The sequence below is a fragment of the Oryctolagus cuniculus genome, chromosome 9 (genome assembly GCF_051225735.1).
Source record: "Oryctolagus cuniculus isolate XC-2025 breed Fujian yellow rabbit chromosome 9, ASM5122573v1, whole genome shotgun sequence".
In the NCBI taxonomy this organism is placed as follows: domain Eukaryota; kingdom Metazoa; phylum Chordata; class Mammalia; order Lagomorpha; family Leporidae; genus Oryctolagus; species Oryctolagus cuniculus.
The window spans coordinates 103,646,950-103,668,715 of NC_142875.1; the positions used below are offsets into that span (position 1 = coordinate 103,646,950).

A 21,766-nucleotide genomic window follows, 5' to 3' on the forward strand; every position below is an offset into this window, starting at 1 on the left:
AGGATCAAGTGTGTGGCCTGTGTGGGAATTTCGATGGCGTCCAGAACAATGACTTCACCAGCAGCAACCTCCAAGTGGAGGATGATCCCGTGGCCTTCGGGAACTCCTGGAAAGTGAACTCGCAGTGTGCGGACACCACAAAAGTACGTTGGGGGTCTCTGCGTGGTCAGAGACCTGGTCCTGGGAATGGCTCCCACCCGCAGCTTGCGGCGGCGGGCGCTGCAGGGGGTGGGCGGCCTGGGGGTGGGGGAGCCTCCCGAGTGCTTCGGGGTCGAGTTGCCCCAGCCCGACTGCCCGGCGGCTGCCCTATCTGTGTGCTCTTGCGCCGTTCCCCAGGTTCTGCTGGACTTGTCGCCTGTCACCTGCCGCGACAATGTCGTGAAGCAGACGCTGGTGGATTCCTCCTGCAGGATTCTTACTAGTCACATCTTCCACGACTGCAACAAGCTGGTGAGGGCCTGGAGGGCGGCGGGAGGCGGGATGGTGCTGAGGGCCGGCCCAGGGGCTCGGATGCGCCTGTGCGAGCAGAACGCTGACGTGGGCTTCCGCGGGGCAGCGCTGCCGTCCTTTCTAGGCTGCGGGGCCGGACACCAAGGGGAGGCCACAGCTCTGGGGAGAGCCCCGCCCGGCAAGGCGGTTCCCTTGTACACAGGAAGTGACTGCTGGCGGCATCCGCCCATGCTTCTCTTTCGGCCTCAATCTTCGGGTTTGCTCCCCTTTGCATTCTCCCTCTCCCCCACCAGAGCCAGGGCTTCCTTTGCCTGGTATTGCTCGAGTCTCCACACCTGAGAACCTTTCCCCACAACCCCTTTACTTTATTACTATTACTATTCTAAATTTAAAAAGATTTATTTGAAAGAGAGAGAGGGAGAGATATCTTACATCTGCTGGTTCACTCCCCACATAGCCAAAATGCACAGCGCTGGGCCAGGCCAAAGCCAGTAGCCTGGAACTCCATCCAGGTCTCCCACGTGGGTGGCAGGGACCCAAGTACTTGGGCCGTCTTCTGCTGCTTTCCCAGGTGCATCAGCAGGGAGCTGGATTGGAAATGAAGCAGCCGGGACTCAAACCAGTGCCCATATGAGATGACAGCATCGCAGGCTGTGGCTTTACCTGCTGCGCCACAGTGCCAGCCCCCTTTATCATTATCTGTTAAAGACTTATTGATTTGAAATGCAGAGCGATTTGTATATCACTGAAAGAGAGAGAGAGAGAGAGGGAGAGGGAGAGAGAGATATTGAGATTTCATCCACTGGTTGCAACAGCAGATCTGAGTTAGGCATTAAGCCAGGAGCATGGAACTCCATCTGAATCTCCCAAGTGGGTTACAGGGGTCCAAGTACTTGGGACGTCTTCTGCTGCTTCTGCAGGAGCATTAGTAGGGAGGTGGAATAGCTGGGATTCAAACTGACACTTCGATGTAGGATGCCAGCATTCCAAGTGTCAGCTTAACCCGTGCCATGACCCTCACCCCTTCTAAACCCCTTTAGTGTCCAGTTTTTTTTTTTTTAAGATTTATTTATTTATTTATTTGAAAGAGTTAGAGAGGCGGGGGGTGGGGGGTGGGGGGAGGGAGAGAGGTCTTCTACCTGCTGGTTCACTCCCCAAATGGCTGCAACAGCCAGAGCTGGGCCAATCTAAAGCCAGGAGCCAGGAGCAGGGGCCCAAGCATTTGTGCCATCTTCCACTGCTTCCCCAGGCCATGGCAGAGAGCTGGATCAGAGGTAGAACAGCCGGGACTAGAACCGGCACCCATATGAGATGCCAGGGCCGCAGGTGGCAGCTTCACCTGCTATGCCACGGTATAGCCCAGTTCTTGTTTCACAGAAACTCTTTCTTAATCTTAGTTCCAGGGACTCTGAGCCCTCATTTGAAGGCTCCATTTTGTGTCTTTATCTCAGACGAGAAGGAGGAATTCCCCATAGTTAAATGCAGTTCTCTGTCTTCTTCTGTATGCATGTGTGTGTCCCTGAGTGCATGGGTACGTGTGCCCGGGTATGTATATTACACACATGCGCACAGCTGTGTCCATGCACGTTGTGTGTGTGTGTTGGGGGGGCTGGTTAAACTCAGGCATCCAGTTTCTCTCTCCCTCCACCCAGTGGTTTTCAGTTCCTGGGGGCTTCAAAGGATACTGAGGTTTCTCGTATTTGCTGCAAACCACGGGCATCTGAGGTGGGAGAGTGAAGACAGGAGTCACGGACGGGAGTCAAGGCTCTCTTGGAAACGGCACCCACTGGCTGTGTCTGCATTCATTTCTATCACGATGACCCTGACTCGGGCCTGTGTGTCGCAGCTCGTTTCAGGGGCGGGAAGCGGGGGGATGTGGTTGGTGTGATGGAACAGGAATGGTGGGTGGGCTCCCCTGCCGTCTGTGTGGATTTGTTGTCCAGGGTGCTGCCCCGTAGCTCCTCAGCAGGCTCACTAGCTAGGTGGACGGATGGATAGAGGGCTCGTTCTTTTGAAAAATCCATTGGCATGTCATATTGTAAAGACCAGCAACACTGCCATCTTCAGTATTTCTTGCTGGAATTAGAAGCTAGGATTCTTGCCACCCAGTCCCTCTTAGGGGCCATTGGCTTACTTTCCTCCTTCCACCCAGGAGTCCCCTTATCCTCAACGTTCCCTCCAGAACGTTCTACCCAGACCCAGAGCTCTAGGCCCAGGCCACCCGAGGTTTCTTTTGCAGGTGGACCCTGAGCCGTACCTGGACGTCTGCATTTACGACACCTGCTCCTGTGAGTCTATTGGTGACTGTGTCTGCTTCTGTGACACCATTGCTGCCTACGCCCAGGTGTGTGCCCAGCACGGGAATGTGGTGAACTGGAGGACCGCCACGTTGTGCCGTGAGTCCTGACCCCTCTTGGCGACGGACATTCTCCCCTCCCTGCGTGCATCTGGAAGATTTGTGGGTTGCAGGAGGGCGCCTTTGTGGGGGAGACGAGAGAGCTCTAGTACGGGAATGGATGACCAAGGACCAAAGCAAGTTGACACACAGACTTGCATGGGGAGTTCACATGATAGGCAAGGAGGGATGTGGATTTGAGACTTCAGAGCAAGGAGACTTTTCTTCAGGAGAAATTCTGGAAAGGAGACGGAGACAGCATACGGATGAGGAAGAGGAGGTCAGTGTAGTAGACACTGTTTTGTTTTCCGGTTTGAGGGATCAACTCGTACGTATAGGTAGAATCTTCCTTCCTTGGGTATAAGCAACTTAATAGTTTTATTTGTTTCTCATTTTTAAAATGTTTATTTATTTATTTGAAAGGCAGAGTTAGAGAGACAGACAGAGAGGGAGAAAGAGAGAGAGATCTTCCACTGGTTCACTCCCCAAATGGCTATAATGGTGGGGGCTGGACCAGGTTGAAGCCAAGAGCCTGGAACTCCATCCTGGTCTACCACGTGTGTGGCAGCGGCCCAAGGACTTGGGCCATCTTCCAGTGCTTTCCCAGGCTCATTAGTAGGAGGTAGATTGGGAATGGAGCAGCTGTGATTTCAAACAGTGCCCATATGGGATGCTGGTGTTGCAGGCAGCAGCTTAACCTGCTGTGTCACAGGCTGGCCCTGTGCCTTAGTATTTTTATATAAAAAAGTGAATCAGAACCACTAAGTTCCTGCTTTAGATTTAAGTCTCTGATGTGAGTGACTCCTATGGCCCTTTATTCTCCACTCCCACCCTGCCCCCCATCACCACTGTGAGTCTCCCCAGGGACTCTCTGGCACCTTTGCTGTGGTCTCAGCTTCCCGGGTTGCACAGAACTGCCTGGTGCTGTCACTCATGGCCTTGTCTTCTGTCCACACAGCCCAGAGCTGCGAGGAGAGGAATGTCCGGGAGAGTGGGTATGAGTGCGAGTGGCGCTACAACAGCTGTGCACCTGCCTGCCCTGTCACGTGCCAGCACCCGGAGCCTCTGGCCTGTCCTGTGCAGTGTGTGGAGGGCTGCCATGCGTACTGCCCTCCAGGTGAGCGCTGTCCCTGGATGGGGCGGGCTGGGGGGATGGGCAGGTTGTTAGGAACTGTGCTTCCGGGTCCTTCTTCATCTCAGCTAACTCCCCACGGTGCTCTGGCCCCGGCCCTGCAGCCCTACAGCACGGTCTGTTTCCATGAGCCAGGCTGGCTGATTTCTGTCTAGCTAGCTCCCAGGAAACACTTCTTGCCTGTGTATGGCTTTATGATTGGGAGCAGAACTTTCCACAGTGATGGGAATGTTCTGTTGACTACAGTGGCAGCCAGCGTGTATCTGAGTGAATTTATGTATTGGATTTCACTTCATTTAAATTTAAGTATCACATTGGAGAGTGCAGCTCTGAGGTCAATGCATGCATTCTTCGGGAAATCGAGATTCTTAGAGAAACGGTTTTCCCTGGTCCCAAGGCTTGGGGGGAGGTGAGATGGGGTGAAGGAACCCCCTGTCACTTTCAGAGAGGTAAATCGAGGCACAGAGCGGGAAGGCTGCTCCCTGGGGGGTGGGCTGCCCACTGGACAGGCGGTGCCGTTCGGGACAGGTGAGCCCTGGGCTCCTGACGAGGGCTTTGTCGTGCAGGGAAGATCCTGGATGAACTGCTGCAGACCTGCATCGACCCCCAGGACTGCCCCGTGTGTGAGGTGGCTGGCCGGCGCCTGGCCTCGGGAAAGAAAGTCACCTTGAACCCTGGTGACCCTGCGCACTGCCAGACTTGGTAAAACAAGATCCTGGGGGGCTTGGAGTGATGAACCTTTTAAAAAATTGCGTATTCAGTTTTTATTCATTTTAAAGGCAGAGTGGGGGTAGGAGACGAGAGAGAGAGAGAGAGAGAGAGAGAGGGATTGGGAGACCTTCCAATCACTCGTTCTCTCTCCAGATGCCCACAGTAACCAGAGTTGAGCCAGGCTGAAGCTGGGAGCCTGGGACTCCATCTAGGTCTTTTATGTGGGTGGCAGGGGCCCAAGTACTTGAGCCACCACCTGCTGCCTCCCAGGGTCTTTGTTAGCAGGAAGCTGGAATCCCAAGCCAGAGGTGGAACTTGAACCCAGGCACTCCTCTCTAGGATCTGGGTGTCCCAAGTGGTGTCTTAGGCACTGTGTCAGTGCCTGCCCTTGGCATGGTAACTCTAATAGTGTTCTTTTAGGGCTGCCTGGAGACAGGTTTTGGGGAAAGCTTTCTAGTTATGTGATTTGAGAGGCTGGATTTATTTATTTTGTTTGTTAATGAAGTAATGAATGAGCTTAGTTCATTGTTTGATTTGTTTCTAGGGTTTGATTCTCTTTCTTTAAGACCTGTGTTCCCCAAACATATTTCTTAAGAGGTTGTTAAGAGAACTTTACCTTTCCTCACAAAAGGTGGGGTCCCTGGAAGTCAGCTATCTTTTTGTGGGGCTGGGGATTCAGGGAGGAAAGTGAGGTGGAGCCCTGACCCCTCCGTCTAGCGCAGGCATCTTGGTGGCCACAGTTGAGTCCAGCAGGCTTGGCTTTCACAGCGGGGAGGGAGGACACGCGTTGCTGTGCCCCTGGGCCCTCGCTGGAATTGCTTCTGGGAAGCCGGCCTGTGGGGAGGGGAGAGGAGGTCCTGAGAGTGAGCACCGAGCTTTGTGAAGTCCTGTGCACAAGTGGGGAACATTTATTACAACGTTGATCTATTCAACACCACTCCCTGACACCGATGAAGCCTTCTGGGAGCTTGAACTTGAGAACTGAACTTGGCTGGGGAGGGGGCTGTGGTCACAGCGGCCAGAGCCAGATCCTGCCGCCACCATCTGTACAAACAAGAGTGAACACTGCCCGGGGTGAGTTTCCTAGCAAACACAGGAAACTAGAAAGTATGTCACTCACGCACTGTTACCCAGGAATGGAAGCAATAAATCGTGTGGATCATGAGGAAGTTGGAATTAACTTCCCAGTACGACCCTGCCTGCCCACCCTCCCTATGCAGAAACAGAGACTGTGAGCAATGAGTGGTGGTGGGGGGAGGGGCTGTGAGGCTTCCAGAGCCCTTCCTACCTCCTCCTGCAGGCATGCCGGGAGGGGCAGCCATCAGGCCCTTGCTGAGCCCTTGAACAGGGCATGGGTAGTGGTTTCACAGCAGCTGGGATATCCCCCGGCCAGCCAGCCACAGAGGACAGCTCCCAGGGTTCAGGGCGTGGCTGCCTTCTCGGCATTACTGGGAGTGCTGAGGTCAAGTTGCCTTGGAGGCCAGGGCACCAACAGGAGAAGGCCCTGGTCTGTGTAGGTGTCCACCGTGTGGCGACTGGGTCTCAGCTACGGTCTGCCATTCCCTGCCAGGTCCCAGGACATTGGTGAAAAGCTGGAGTGACCCTAAGAGCCTGCACATTTTCCTGGTGCTGTGGGAATTTGCGTATGGGGCAGTGGCACTACTACAGGCTTAGGGCTGGTGAGGACCTGAGACACGATAGATGCTCACTGAGCTCCTGCGTCTGTCAGAGGAATGAATGCAGGAGCCGACGTCTTTTGCTCCATCAAACACCGTGGAGATCCTCGTCTGTTTCTCCCAAGGGCTTTGTTCTGCTAGAGAAAGCTGACATCTTTGAACCTTTATTCTTTCTGCAATGTTTCTGCTCCAGTTTTTCTTCTCTCTTTTTAGGGCCCAGCACATTCAACATCATTCAAACAAGCTTTAGTGTTTATCTTCAATAGAACACTTACAAGTCCTGGTCAGTGAGGCCGGCGCCGCGGCTCACTAGGCTAATCCTCCGCCTAGCGGCGCCGGCACACCGGGTTCTAGTCCCGGTCGGGGTGCCGGATTCTGTCCCGGTTGTCCCTCTTCCAGGCCAGCTCTCTGCTGTGGCCAGGGAGTGCAGTGGAGGATGGCCCAGGTGCTTGGGCCCTGCACCCCATGGGAGACCAGGAAAAGCACCTGGCTCCTGGCTCCTGCCATCGGATCAGCGCGGTGCGCCGGCCGCAGCGCGCTGGCTGCGGCGGCCATTGGAGGGTGAACCAACGGCAAAGGAAGACCTTTCTCTCTGTCTCTCTCTCTCACTGTCCACTCTGCCTGTCAAAAAAAAAAAAAAAAAAAAAAAAAAAACTTAAAAAAAACAAACAAAAAAAAAAACAAGTCCTGGTCAGTGACAACATTTTAGGACAGTGTTTGTCCTAGGAGGTACTTGTAAGGAGGTTTATATAATAATTATCTATTTGTGTTGCTAGAGACATAGGCCTAGGACAACACACCCTGAGATGGGCTAATGCCTTGGCTTCTGGACTCAAGGGAAGCCTGTGTGTGTGTGTGTGTGTGTGTGCACATGCATGTTTGTATACAAGTGTGTATGCTTGTGTGTGTATGGGCATGCGTGTGTGTGTGTTTGTGTGCTATTGTATGGACATGTGTGTGCATGTCTATGGACATGTGTGTGTTTATGTGTGTGTGTGTGTCTGTGTGTGAGACCACCTGGGAACAGATGTCATAAAATGACATCTTATTTGGGTGGGGCGTGTTTCACTGGAGTTCCAATTCAAGTGCACCAGGCAGGCAGTTCTATGGGAACAGGTGCAGAAGTCCCACCATGGAGGGCTGAGAAGTGCTCTTAGATTGTTCCAGAACCATTTTGCTTTCTTCCCTGCTCTGTTGCAGTCACTGTGAGGGGGTCAACCTCACCTGCAAAGCCTGCCAGGAACCGGGAGGCATGGTGGTACCCCCTACAGATGCCCCAGCCAGGCCCACCATCCCATATGTGGAGGACACCCCCGAGCCGCCCCTGCACGACTTCTACTGCAGCAAGCTGCTGGACCTCGTCTTCCTGCTGGACGGCTCGGCCCAGCTGTCGGAGGCGGAGTTCGGGGTGCTGAAGGCCTTTGTGGTGAGCGTGATGGAGCGGCTGCACATCTCGCAGAAGCGCATCCGCGTGGCCGTGGTGGAGTACCACGACGGCTCCCACTCCTACATCAGCCTCAAGGATCGCAAGCGGCCCTCCGAGCTGCGCCGCATCGCCAGCCAGGTGAAATATGCGGGCGGCCCGGTGGCCTCGACCAGCGAGGTCTTGAAGTACACGCTCTTCCATATCTTCAGCAATGTGGACCGGCCCGAAGCCTCCCGCATTGCCCTGCTCCTGTCTGCCAGCCAGGAGACCCCGCGCATGGTCCGCAACTTGGTCCGCTACGCCCAGGGCCTGAAGAAGGAGAAAGTCATTGTGATTCCAGTGGGCATCGGGCCACATGTCAGCCTCAGGCAGATCCACCTCATTGAGAAGCAGGCCCCCGAGAACAAGGCCTTCGTGCTGAGTGGTGTGGATGAGCTGGAGCAGCGGAGGGATGAGATTATCAACTACCTCTGCGACCTGGCCCCTGAGGCCCCTGTTCCTACTCAGCGCCCGCCCACAGCCCGTGTCACCGTGAGCCCAGGGCAGTTGGGGGTCTCGCCCCAGGGCCCCAAGCGGCGCTCCATGGTTCTGGATGTGGTGTTTGTCCTGGAAGGGTCAGACGAAGTCGGGGAGGCCAACTTCAACAAGAGCAAGGCGTTCGTGGAGGAGGTGATCCGGCGCATGGACGTGGGCCCCGGCAGCATCCACGTCACGGTGCTGCAGTACTCGTACGTGGTGACCGTGGAGTACACCTTCAGCGAGCCACAGTCCAAGGACGACATCCTGCGACACGTGCGAGAGATCCGCTACCAGGGTGGCAACAGGACCAACACGGGGCTGGCCCTGCAGTACCTCTCTGAGCACAGCTTCACCACCAGCCAGGGCGACCGGGAGCAGGCCCCGAACCTGGTCTACATGGTCACAGGAAATCCTGCCTCTGACGAGATCAAGCGACTGCCTGGCGACATCCAGCTGGTGCCCATTGGAGTGGGCCCCCATGCCGATGTGCAGGAGCTGGAGAGGATCGGCTGGCCCAACGCCCCCATCCTCATCCAGGACTTCGAGAAGCTCCCCCGAGAGGCTCCTGACCTGGTGCTGCAGAGGTGCTGCTCCGGAGCGGGGCTGCAGCTCCCCACCCTCTCCCCTGCCCCTGGTAGGCTGGTGCCCGTGTACGTGTGGGAGGGCTGAGGGGCCGTGGTGCTGTACGTGAGGCTGTGATACTGCTCTCGGGGCCTCCTCCCTGCTCCCTGTGCTCGGTCAAACCCGGGCCTCGAGGAGCTGGCTGATGCTTCCTCCGCTCCAGGCAGGGCAGGATCTTTCCTTATTTGTAAGTGTTTACTAACTCAAAGGGAATACAGCCTGCTGTCTACATATGAACAACAAGAAAATTTGACAATGCCAGTGCCAACACGTGGCCTCACCCCCACCCAGTTCCATTTTTTGCCTCGAAAGAAAGTAACCTTTGTGAAATCCGGTGATTATCATTTCTTTTGGAAGCTACTGGGTGGGTGAAATTTTTCTTTCTTGAATTTTGTCTATGTATTTATGTATTTTCATTTAATGAGAGGAGGGAGAGAGAGAGAGAGAGAAAGAAAAAGAAAGAAATATCTTCCATCATTGATTTCTCTGATTCACTCTCCAAACACCCGCAACAGTCAAGGCTGGACCAAGTTGAAGTCAGGAGCCTGGAACTCTATCTGGGTCTCCCATGCGGGTAGCAGGGCCCCAAGCATTTGGGCCACCTTCTTTCTTCTTCTTTTTTTAAGAATTATTTTAGGGGCTGACGTTGTAGTACAGCAGGTTAAAGCCCTAGCCTGAAGCTTGGGCATCCCATATGGGCTCTGGTTCTAGCCCTGGCTGCTCCTTTTCCAATCCAGCTCTCTGCTATGGCCTGGGAAAGCAGTAGAAGATGGCCCAAGTCCTTGGGCCTCTGCATCCACATGGGAGATCTGGAACAAGCTCTTGGCTCCTGGCTTCAGATCAGTACAGCTCCGGCCACTGCGGCCATCTGGGAAGTGAACCAGTAGATGGAAGATCTCTCTGTTTCTACCTCTCTCTGTAACGCTGTCTTTCAAATAAATACAAATAAAATAAACCTTTTAAAAAAGAATTATTTTATTTATTTGAAAGAGTTGCAGAGAGAAGTAGAGCCAGAGAGAGAGAGGTCTTCCATCTGATGGTTCACTCCCCAGATGGCTGCAACAGCCAGAGCTGGGGCCATCTGAAGCCAGGAGCCAGGAGTTTCTTCCTGGTCTCCCATGTGGGTGCAGGGCCCAAGCACTTGCTATAGCAGAGAGCTGAATTGAAAGTGGAGCAGCTGGGACTCGAAACAGCACACATTTGGGATGCTGGAGCTGCAGGCTGGGGCTTTAACCTGCTGTGCCACAGCGCCAGCCCCTTGGGCCACCTACTTCCTTCCCAGACACTAGCAGGGACCTGGATCGGTGGTAGGGATGGGGGTGTCATAAGCAGTGGCTTAATCTGCTGAGCCACCACATCAGCCCCTTTTGCCTTTTCAACCCCTTGCTGGCATTTAATCAATTTTTTTTAAAGATTTATTTATTTGAGAGGCAGAGTTACAGACAGAGAGGGAGAGACAGAGTGAAACGTCTTCCATCCTCTGGTTCACTCCCCAAATGGCCACAACAGCTGGAGCTAGGCCGATCCTAAGCCAGGAGCCAGGAGCTTCCTCTGGGTCTGCCACATGGGTGCAGGGGCCCAAGGACTTAGGCCATCTTCTTCTACTGCCTTCCTAGGCCATAGCAGAGAGCTGGATCGGAAGAGGAGCAGCCGGGACACGAACCGGTGCCCATATGGGATGCCAGCATGGCAGGTTGTGGCTTAGCCTACTATGCCACAGCGCAGGCCTGTGCCAGACACCCATCCCTGGATATCTGAGAGTACCCCGAAAAATTTCATAGAAAAAGGAGTTAGAGGAGAAGTTTGTTTTGACAAAAAATTAGGAAATCCATGCCTATGAGGGGTTCTTACAAAGTTCATAGGAAATGCATACTGTAGAAAAACTATGCCCAGATTTCAAGTTGTTTTGCATCAAAATAAACTTATCTTTTTTTAAAAACATGCACTTCTTTACACAGTTATTTATTTTGAAAGGCAAACACCCCCCAACACAGAAACACACACAAAGGGCCAGGTAGCCCTGGCAACAGCTGGGGCTGGGCCAGGCTGAAGCCAAGAACTGGGAACCCAACCTGGGTCTCCCACGTAGTTGGCAGGAATCCAAGTTCTTGAACCCTCACCACTGCCTCCCAGGGTGTGCAGCCGCAGGAAGCTGGAATTGAGGGTGGAACTGGGTTTTGAACCTAGGTACTTAGATGTGGGATGTGGGCATCCCAAGAAGTGGCTTAACCAGGCCAGAGCCTGTCCCCTACTTAGCTTTTAATTCCGTTGCCTGTCGCCTTTGTGGTGACACGAGCTGGGGGTGCGGGCAGCCTCTGCCTGGCAGCTGTGTGCTCACCGTCCCATGCCTCTTGCAGACTGCGGCCAGCCCCTGGATGTGGCCCTTCTGCTGGACGGCTCCTCCGGCTCGCCGGCTTCTTACTTTGATGAGATGAAGAGTTTTGCCAAGGCTTTCATCTCCAAGGCCAATCTGGGTGAGTGACAACCCAGAGGCAGCTCTAGAAGAAGTGGCTGTTTTGGGGTGCACATTGGATGCGACACGACATTCCCCTTTCCACTCCCTAGGGCCTCATCTCACTCAGGTGTCCGTGCTGCAGTACGGAAGCATCACCACCGTCGACGTGCCGTGGACCGCGGCCCAGGAGAAAGCCAACTTACTGAGCCTTGTGGACCCTATGCAGCGCGAGGGTGGCCCCAGCCAAATCGGTAATGTTGGTGCGGGGGTTGGGGGGGCTGGGGGCGGAGCCTGGTTCCTGTCCTAATGCTTGGCTTAACTGGCTGTCGCTTTGCTCGGTGGCTTTAGTTCCCTCTCCCTGGGGAGCAAGGAGCTGGGTGGTCTGCCAGGTCTCTTGTGTGTTCCTCTGGGCTTCAGGATTATTCAGCTTTAGAGGATGTGCCCTGAGACAGGATGCCCAGCTGGCTGCAGCCACGCCCTTGCTTGCGGTGGGTGCTGACGGGGTGTGGTCTTTTCTCCATCCTCAGGGGACGCGCTGGGCTTTGCGGTGCGGTACCTCACTTCGCAAGTGCACGGAGTGAGACCTGCAGCCTCCAAGGTGGTGGTCATCCTGGTCACCGATGTCTCCAAGGACTCAGTAGATGCAGCCGCCACCGCCGCCAGATCCAACCGTAAGTGGCCGGTGTCCAACCCCGAGATTCCTGCATGCCAGAAGGGAGGAGGTGCGGGGGTCCTGGTGAAGCAGGTGCAGGGCCCCCGTGTAGCTTGCTGTCCTGCCCCAGGAAGCTGTCCAGTCCCTGTGTTACTTAGAACCAGTCGTGAGTGTGTTCATTTTTCCCTCATCTGTGAGCTTTAGATGGCAGCCTTTGCATTTCTCCTTGCGCACCCCTGCACCTTTCCTTTTTAAAGTGTTGTCTTTGGTCTCTCACCAAAATGCCATGTCTGCAGCCAGACTGGTTAAAAAATTATTTATTTATTTGAAAGGGAGAGAGAGAGGGAGAGAGATGGAGGGAGAGACAGAGGGAATGGGAGAGGTAGAGGTGAAGGAGAGAGAGAGAGAGAGAATCTTTTACCTACTGGTTCATTCCCCAAATGGCCACAATAGCTGGGACAGGCAGAAGTCAGGAGCCTGTAACTCCCTCTGGATCTCCCACGTGGGTGGCAGGGATCCGTCTTCTGCTGCTTTCCCAGGGGCATTAGCAGGGAGCTGGATTGGAAGTGGAACAGGCAAGACTTGAACTGGCACTCATATGGGATGCGGGTGTCCCAGGCTGCACAACTAAATGACTTTCTCACTGGAACCCCAGCCTCCACCTGTCCTTTGCAGTTTGTCCTCAACACAGAAGCCGTGGTGGACCCTTTACAAATGGAGGGCTGCTTGTGTCACTGCTCTGTTGTCCTGGCTGGCTCTCTGCTCCCTTTCAAGAACATGTTAGGTCCTCCCAGAGACCCGGAAGCTGCTTGTGGTCCATGCCCCACACCTGTCTGTTGTCGGCCCTGCTGCAGCCTGGCTGGGCCTTGCAGCTCTGCTTCTGTCCCTCTGATTCCTTCTGCCTCCTTCCGGCCTCACCTCAGGTCCCTGCTCCAATGCCACCTCCAACCATCACAGTACATCAGAAAGTTTGTGCAAAATGGAGTGAAAAGATAAGTTTAGGGGCTGGCGGTGCAGCTGGTCAAGCTGCTGCTTGCGATGCTGGCATCCCATCTTGGAGCTCAAGTTTGAGTCCACGCTGCTCCCCTTCCAGTCTCACTTTCTGCTGGTGCACCTGGGAAGGCACTGGAAAATGGCTCAGGTGCTTGGGCCTCTGCCTCTCAAGTGGGAGACCAGGTTGGAGTTCTGGGCTCCTGGCTTCAGCCTGGACCAGCCCCAGACTTTGCAGCCATTTGGGGGAGTGAGCCAGCACATAGAAGATCTCTCTCTCTCTGTCTCTCTCCCTGTTATTATGCTTTTTAAATAAATACATAAATAAATAAAATCTTTTTTAAAAAGAGAAAAGATAAGTCTATTTCGGTGCAAAAACATTTTGAAATCCCCACAGTTTTTCCATAGTGCTAATTTTCCATGAACTTTTTGAAGATCCCTCATGTGCATTGATTTCAGGTTTTTGTTTTTTGTTTTTGCTGCAAAATAAAGTCATCTTTTCACAAACTTTCTGAAGGCCCTTGTGTATGAGGCAGTAGCCCCCATCCCTACTCTGGGTATTCTCATTCTCCTTAACTGATTTTGATTTTTTCCCCTGCCCTTGACACACCTTGGTCAATGGATTGGTTGATTGTGTGTTTAGTGTCTGTCTCTCCCCAGTGTTAAGCCCTGTGGGGCTGGAGCCAGAGACCGTGGTGGATTCTCATTGCTTACGGGAGCACCTGACACACAGTAGGGTCTCATGAGTGTTTGCTGACTGAATATTGTTCTCAGGGGGTCAGTGAGGGTGGCCAGGGTGGAGAACATGAGGGTCTACACAGATGCTGGATGCAGGGTTAGGCCGGTCCACTGTGAGCCCTCCTGACCCCAGGCCCTCTCTTGTTCCTTGCTAATACAGGAGTGGCAGTGTTCCCCATCGTGATCGGGGATCGGTATGACGAGGCCCAGCTGAGGACCTTGGCAGGCCCGGAGGGCAGCTCCAATGTGGTGAAGCTCCAGCGCATTGAAGATCTCCCCACCATGGTCACCCTGGGCAGTTCCTTCTTCCACAAACTTTGCTCTGGTGAGTCTGTAACAGCCCCACAGAACCCACATAAAGACAAAAATATCATACTAGAGACTGGAAAGGGCTCAGGCACAAGATTTGGCCTTGACCGAAGGTTATCAGACAGGTCGGGACCTTTACGTTTCTGCTCATAGAACTGCAACCCCCTGGGGGCCAGCAGGTGTTTCCCTGTGCGTGCCTTCCTTCCACTCCAGGTGCCCACCTGAGCTTTGGCAGGGAAACGGACTGATTTGTGCAGCGGGATCTTGCACAAAAGAACCAGAATCCATAAGATCATTCTTCTTCCCCAGAGCCCTGTGCTCTCAACATGGGTGGAAAGGGCTTGGGAAAGATGGAAACAGGCTCTAGTATCCAAGGACCCTGGTCTAAGTTGATGTTGGATAAGAAACTATTTTTAAAAACCAGTATTTTTTTGTGTGTGTCTGATGTCATATAGTTTCCTAATGTAACTCATTGTAAGTCAAAAGCCTACTGTTGAGTTCTTGTCCTCCCCTGCTAACTGGTAAGCTCTCTTGGAAGGAATTTCCAATAGCTCTCTCTCAAGTTTTCAGGGTCTTGTCCCATCTCCTGCACCCTGCTCAACTCTGGCATCCACACATGGAGGGGGTGATGACTGCGCGACTGTTGGATAGGCTTAGTGAGCTGTGATTACTGCCATATATGATCATGGTGGTTATCGTCATGTGCTAATAGCCACAGGTCATATGTTAGTGGAAACACAGGATGAGCCCTCTCTCAACCTCGTGTCCTCATGCCCCCACCATGAAACCTGCCAAGATGCTTTTCCAAGTTTGAGTTAACATCAAAGACAAGACCAGGTGGCCCAGCCTCTGCAAATGGCTTTCCATTTCTGGGTGAGAGGTGGAACTAAGGTCATATTTGTGTCTGTTTCAGTATTCCCTAGAGTTTGTGTGGATGAGGATGGGAATGAGAAGAGGGTAAGTTGGTTCCTTTCTGCTGACTTTGAAAGAAAGCTTGGAAATGCTTGTTTGGGGCCCTTGTTCCCACTAGTTCACGTTGCCTCCCCGGGTCTGAGTCCAGGTCTCTGGCTTGCCACTGTCCTGTTGTGGGGAGTGCACCTGTGCATACTGTGTGCTGTTTCCTGACTCAGGACCCCAGAGGTGGTCGGCTGCTGGGTGGATGGGCTCGGTGTTGGAGTGCCTCCTCCTAGTCTCTGCTCAAATCTGACGGTTTCTTCTGCAGCCCGGCGATGTGTGGACCTTGCCAGATCAGTGCCACACAGTGACTTGCCTGCCAGACGGCCAGACCTTGCTGAAGAGTCATCGGGTCAACTGTGACCGGGGCCCCAAGCCTTCGTGCCCCAACAGCCAGTTCCCTGTTCGGGTGGAGGAGACCTGTGGCTGCCGCTGGACTTGTCCCTGTAAGTCCTTTGCTCACCAGATTAGACAGTGTCATGAGGGCAGTGTGTTTAGCTTGGCTGTGCGGAGAGCAGAGCAGAAGCCACCAGCTCAGATGTGTCTGTTCATGGTGCTGCCTTCACCCATGTTCCCTCCCTCCCACATTCGCTAGTTGTGTTTTCGTCCAGTCTCGAGGACCGTTGCTTTTTTGCTCTGTTTCTGGAAGACCTCTCCCCAGATTATGCAAAGCTAGAGGGAAGAATTGATTTTCTGAGGTCAGTGTTCAACTTGGCAGTGCACACTTTGGAATCCTTGTACTTGGGGCATAGCAGTGGAAGCAGAGCAGTCAAACAGATAACCCAGAAAAACTCTAATCACACCTATGGTTGCATCGGTTGGGTGCACATCAACAGCACATCAACCTGGTGGCCTGCTTTAAGAGGAGGGCAAAGGCCGGCGCCGCGGCTCAATAGGCTAATCCTCTGCCTGCAGCGCCAGCACACCGGGTTCTAGTCCCAGTCGAGGCGCCGGATTCTGTCCTGGTTGCCCCTCTTCCAGGCCAGCTCTCTGCTGTGGCCCAGGAAGGCAGTGGAGGATGGCCCAAGTGCTTGGGCCCTGCATCTGCATTGGAGACCAGGAGAAGCACCTGGCTCCTGGCTTCGGATCAGCGCAGTGCGGCCATTGGAGGGTGAACCAACAGCAAAGGAAGACCTTTCTGTCTGTCTGTCTCTCTCTCTCTCACTGTCCACTCTGCCTGTCACAAAAAAAAAAAAAAAAAAAAAAAAAAGAGGAGGGCAGAGCCAGGTCTGTCTCATGCATTCCTTCTAGGGGCATGGGTTAATCCTCTGTCTCGTGTTTGGGAGAAGTGACCGTTTACGATGATCCTACACAGAAGTAGGATCACGATCATTGAATGGAACGGGCATAATTTCTGTCATCAATACTATTGCATAGCTCACTTTGTTTTTAGAACGTGTTTAGCAGGATAAGGTTCCCACCCCCACCTTAGATGGAGACTCTGTCTAACCTCATGATATTTTTTTTTTTTTATTCACCAAGAATTCCATGCTGCTTTAAGTCATAAAACCAAGTCTCCCTTGGTAATGAGATGCTCACTCTTGTGTTGTAATCACAACTTTGTACTTGACCAGCGTTGCAGCACCTCCCTAGCCCCAGTTTGGGCTGCCTGCCTCTGGGAAAGGGGGTGTGGGGAGCTTCTCTTCCAGCGTGGAGCATGGAGAGAAGAGAGGTGAATAAAGCTGACTTATTTTGCTCCAGAATAAACTTACCTTTTAACTTCATTTTCTGTGGACTGTTTGAAGTTCCCATGTGTAATCATAGTATAATGATCAGCATCTAATTCTGCCATTTATCCTACTAATATCCTATCCCTCGTGGTCTAAGATTCAATGCAGAATCCCACATTCTAGTTGGTTGTCATGTCTCCTTGATCCCCTTAATTCGGGAACAGATTTTGATTGTTGGGTCACATGATTGTTCCACTTTTTAATTTTTTGAGGACCCTCCTGACTGTTTTCCATAGTTCCTGCCCCATTTGACATCCCCTGCCCCTTAACAATGCACAGGGGTGCCAATGACACCTTCTCACTGACACATTGTGTAGTGTTTTGGTTGGTTGGTTTATGAGAATGGTCATCTCAACACGTGTGAGGTGACTTTCATTGTGGTCTTGATTTGCCTTTCCCTGGTCATCAGTGATGCTGGGTATTTGTCCATACACCTGCTGACTTTTCCTTTGGAGAAATGTTTCCTCAAGTCCTTTGACTGTTTTAAAATTGCTTTTTGATATTACTGAATTGAAAGAGTCCCATAGATAGTCTGGATATTAATCCCTTATAAATGTACGGTTTGAAAATATTTTCTCCCTTGCTGTAAGTTGTCTTTTCTTTCAGTTCATTATTTCCTTTGCAGCACAGAGCTTTATTGTTTAATGTAGTTTCATTTGTCTGTTTTGCTTTTGCTGCCCATGATTTTGGTGTCATATTCAAGAAATCATGGGTTGGTGTTGTGGCTTAGCAGGTAAAGCTGCTGCCTGCAATGCGGGCATCCCATATGGGTGCTGGTTTGTGTTCCATCTGCTCCACTTCCCATCCAGCTCCCTGCTAATGGTCTGGGAAAAGCAGCAGAAGATAGTCCAAGTACTTGGGCCCCTGCCACCCATGTAGGAGACTTGATTGAAGCTCCTGGCTCCTGGCTTTAGCCTTGCTCAGCCCTAGCCACTTCAGGAGTGAACCAGCTGATGGAAGATCTCTCTCCCCCTCTATGTAATTTTAACTTTGAAATAAATAAATAGATCTTTTAAAAAATCACCAAGACCAAGTTACAAAGTCCCCGTGCCCCCTTCGCGCTGTATGTCCCATCTCTTTTAGTAATTTCATGGTTTCAGATCTTATGTTTAAGTATTCAGTTCATTTTGGGTATGCTATAAGATGTGGGTCCAATTTTATTCTTTTTTATGTGGATAGGTAGTTGTGATTGTATAGAAGTACAACTGGTTTAGTACATTGATTTTGTATCCTACAACTTTGTTATTTTATTTATTAATTCTAGCAGTTTTTTTTTTTTGTGGACTCTGTAGGGTTTTCTATATATGAAATTATGTCATCTGTGAACAAAGATGTTTTGCTTCTTTTTTCCCCCTTTGATTGCCTTTTATTTCTTTGTGTACCCTAATTGCACTGGCTAGGACTTCCAGGACTGGGCTGAATAGGAATGGTGAGGGTGCGGGCATCCTGACCTTGCTCCTGGTTTTACTTAGAGGAAATTCTTCCAGTTTTTCACAATTGAGAACAAAGCCGTGGGCTTTTCATAAAAGGTCTTTATACACTGAGATGATTTCCTTCTATTCTTGGATTGGTGAATGTTTTAGTGATGAAATTCTGACAAATGCCCTTTCTGCATCTGCGGAGATGATCATGTGATTTTTCCTTTGTTATGCTGATAAGGAGTATCCCACGTTTAAAACAATTTATTTTTATTTATTTGAAGGGCAGAGCTACAGAGAAGAGAGAGGGAAAGAGAGAGAGAGAGCGCTTTCATCTGCTGGTTCCCTTCCCAAATCGCTGTAATTTGAGGCCAGGCCAAAGCCAGCAGCCTGGAGCCAAGAACTCCATCTGGGTCTCCCCCATAGGTGATAGGGACCCAGGCACATGGGCCATCTTCTGCTGGTTTCCCAGGCACATGAGCAGGGAGCTGGATTGGAAGTGGAGCAGCCAGGGCTTGAACCAGTGCCCATATGGGATGCCAGTGTCATAGACAGTAGCTTAACTCACTGTGCCACAATCTCAGCCCTCTTTTAACCATTATTTCATATTACTTTATCTTCTTTTTTGTGGTGTGTCACAGTGATTAATGTTCATATGTTGAACGTGTGGGCATGGCATATGAGCATTTAATTGTCCTGTTGAATTCATTTTTCTAGCATTCTGTTGAGGAGTTTTGCATTAATATTAATCAGGAGTGTAGGTTTATGGTTTCTTCTTTGGCAGTGTCTTTGGCTCGGGTATTAGGGTGAGTCTGACCCATGACATAGGTTTGGATGTGTTCCTCTTTCAACTTTTTGGAAGAGTTTGACAGTGATTGACATTAATTCTTCAGATGTTTAATAGAATTCTTCAGGGATGCTATCTGGGCCTTTGGGGAGGTTTTGATGAGTTATTTAATGTCCTTACTAGCTATAGATCTGTTCATATTTTCTGTGTATTCATTGTTTAGTCTTGAGGTGGCATGTTTCTAGGTATTTACTCCTTTCTTCAGGTTATCCAGTTCATCGTTGTGTGGTCATTCACGGTAGTGTCTTAGAATCCTTTTTATTTCTGTGAACCAGTTTTGACGTGTGTTCTTTCATTTCTGATTTTATTTGCTTTTTTCTTTTTTAGTCCTTCTAATAGTTTGTCGGTTTTGGTGATCTTCATTTATTTATTTATTTATTTATTTTTAAAAGATTTACTTACTTATTTGAAAGTCAGAGTTACACACAGAGAGAAGGAGAGGCAGAGAGAGAGAGAGAGATCTTCCATCTGCTGGTTCACTCCCCAAATGGCCACAATGCTGGAGCTGAGCTGATCTGAAGCCAGGGGGCCAGGAGCTTCTTCTGGGTCTGCTATGCAGGTGCAGGGGCCCAAGCACTTGGCCATCTTCCACTGCTTTCCCAGGCCATAGCAAAGAGCTGGATTGGAAGTGGAGCAGCCAGGACTTGAACCAGCACCCATATGGGATGGCAGCACTGCAGGCGGTGGCTTTACCCGCTATACCACAGCACCGGCCCCTGTTGATCTTTTTAAAAAAATAACTTGGTTTCACCATTTTTTTTTCTATTTTCTATTTTGTTTATGTCTCTTCAAATCTGTTATTTCCCTTCTCCTGCTATCTTTAGACTGAGTTGTTTTTTCTAGTTCCTTGAGGTACTAGGTGGTTAAATATCTTGCTTCTCTCTCTTTTTTTTAAAGATTTTATTTATTTATTTGACAGGCAAAGTTACAGACAGTGAGAGAGAGACAGAGAGAAAGGTCTTCCTTCCGTTGGTTCACTCCCCAAGTGGGCCGCAACGGCCGGAGCTGTGCCAATCCGAAGCCAGGAGCTAGCAGTTTCCTCCCAGTCTCCCATGTGGGTGCAGGGGCCCAAGGACTTGGGCCATCCTCCACTGCTTTCCCAGGCCACAGTGGGGAGCTGGACTGGAAGAGGGGCAGCCAGGACTGGTGCCCATTTGGGATGTTGGCATCACAGGCGGCATCTTTACCCAGTACATCACAATGCACCTGGTTTTGTTTTGTGGCGGATACTCTTTTTTAAAAAAAATTTTAAAAAGATTTTAAGCATTTTATTCATTGAGAGAAATGCACCGGAAACTGAGGGCTTTAATTAGGGGAGAAAGAAGTCTAGAAGCTAAGTTGGGTCCACAGCAGGCAGAGAGCAGGCCAGAAGCCACGTGGAACAAGCCTGCGGTCGGCAAAGCAGAGGCAGGGCGGAGGCCAAAAGGCTGAGCCAGAGGGCACAGGGTAACGAGGGGAAGGCTCACCATGTTCCAGGCCTTTTATTCACTTCCAAAGGGGCGTGGTTACGTAGACTGATTGGCAGGTAGATGTACAGGTGAGGTCAGGTAGGGATGTGAGGCACACAGGGGCTGTAGCGTGAAGGCATGGTCTTCCACCTCACAAATCTAATCAATTTGATCCTATCTGCCTGCCTGTACCATTTCCCCCTCAGAGACTCCAGACCTTGATCTTAAGGGATGCTGAAGGGTATACAATCATCTTATCTTCTGTAGCTGCTTCCTGCTTATCAGGGGTGTAGTGCAGGCCCTGCCTGGCCTGGGTGTGGGAGTCTCTGGTCTATCTCATTTAATAGATTTGCTTTATGAGCTGGAGGATTTTCAGTCCCCATCAATGGCTATGTGCTCTGTATGGTCAGTTATTCTTAGAAGTCACTGAGTCTGAAACATATAAATTTGTCAATCAGCATAAGCAAAACCTGAACAAGACCAGCCCCTTAAGTTGGAAAGAACATATCTCACTGTCTCCCAGAGAGCGGGTAGTGGTAGGCTACCCTTATGCAGATTATAAAAAACATTTAGCTTGAGCATGGAGAATTATAATAGAAGAACCCATTAGGAGTTTTATTGTCAATAATGGTTCCCAGAGAGAACCAAAAAGGCAGGTACAGCATGTCTGTCTTAGGGTGCAGCAGTCTTGATGTGACAAAAGCAAAAGCTTTAATTATCTTTTTGCTTTTGAAGAGGTACTTAAGTTTGGCGCACAGGAATAATCAGGCGTGTCTTTTGAGTTCACCTGTGAAGACTCAAGAGGTAGAAGTTTAACCCTAATTTTACTGATGTAGTCGTGCTCAGTAGCACCTGGGACGGTCTCGTCCATTTAAGCTGCCACTGATCTGAGGAGGACCTTTCTATGACTGGCTCGCTCAGGAATTCCTGATGTTGGAACTTCTGTTAAAGGCTCTTTAATCCTTTGGAACACCTTTTGTAGCTCTGTCCAGCGCAGTGTGTCTGTGTCAGGGCCTTTTAAAATTTCATACAAAAGCTTGGAATCCAAATCCTGGAATCCATATTCCATAGAATTCTGCCATTCCCAGCAATGTACTTATCTGCTTTTTAGTCTGTGGTGATCCTATAAATACTGTAGCTTCCTCTCTCTCGACTGAAAGAGCATGCTTTCCTGGGGTTAGACTATATCCCAGGTAATCTACCTCTTGTTTAGAAACCTGAGCTTTTTTTTGGAAACTCTGTAGAGGATACCTTTCTTTAAATCTTGCTAACTTTATCTACTTCTTTCAAAGTAA

General features: G+C 51.0%; 1 protein-coding gene across 1 annotated transcript in view; it reads left to right on the forward strand.

Moving 5' to 3' along the window:
• Nucleotides 1–21,766, forward strand: part of VWF (von Willebrand factor) — a 152,537-nt gene that overhangs the window by 81,442 nt on the left and 49,329 nt on the right. Inside the window, 12 exon segments of the mRNA NM_001329088.1 lie at nt 3–143; nt 337–450; nt 2,690–2,846; nt 3,804–3,962; nt 4,544–4,679; nt 7,565–8,943; nt 11,288–11,404; nt 11,496–11,636; nt 11,913–12,056; nt 13,926–14,090; nt 14,988–15,031; nt 15,297–15,474. Coding sequence (NP_001316017.1) covers nt 3–143; nt 337–450; nt 2,690–2,846; nt 3,804–3,962; nt 4,544–4,679; nt 7,565–8,943; nt 11,288–11,404; nt 11,496–11,636; nt 11,913–12,056; nt 13,926–14,090; nt 14,988–15,031; nt 15,297–15,474 — 2,875 coding nt within the window.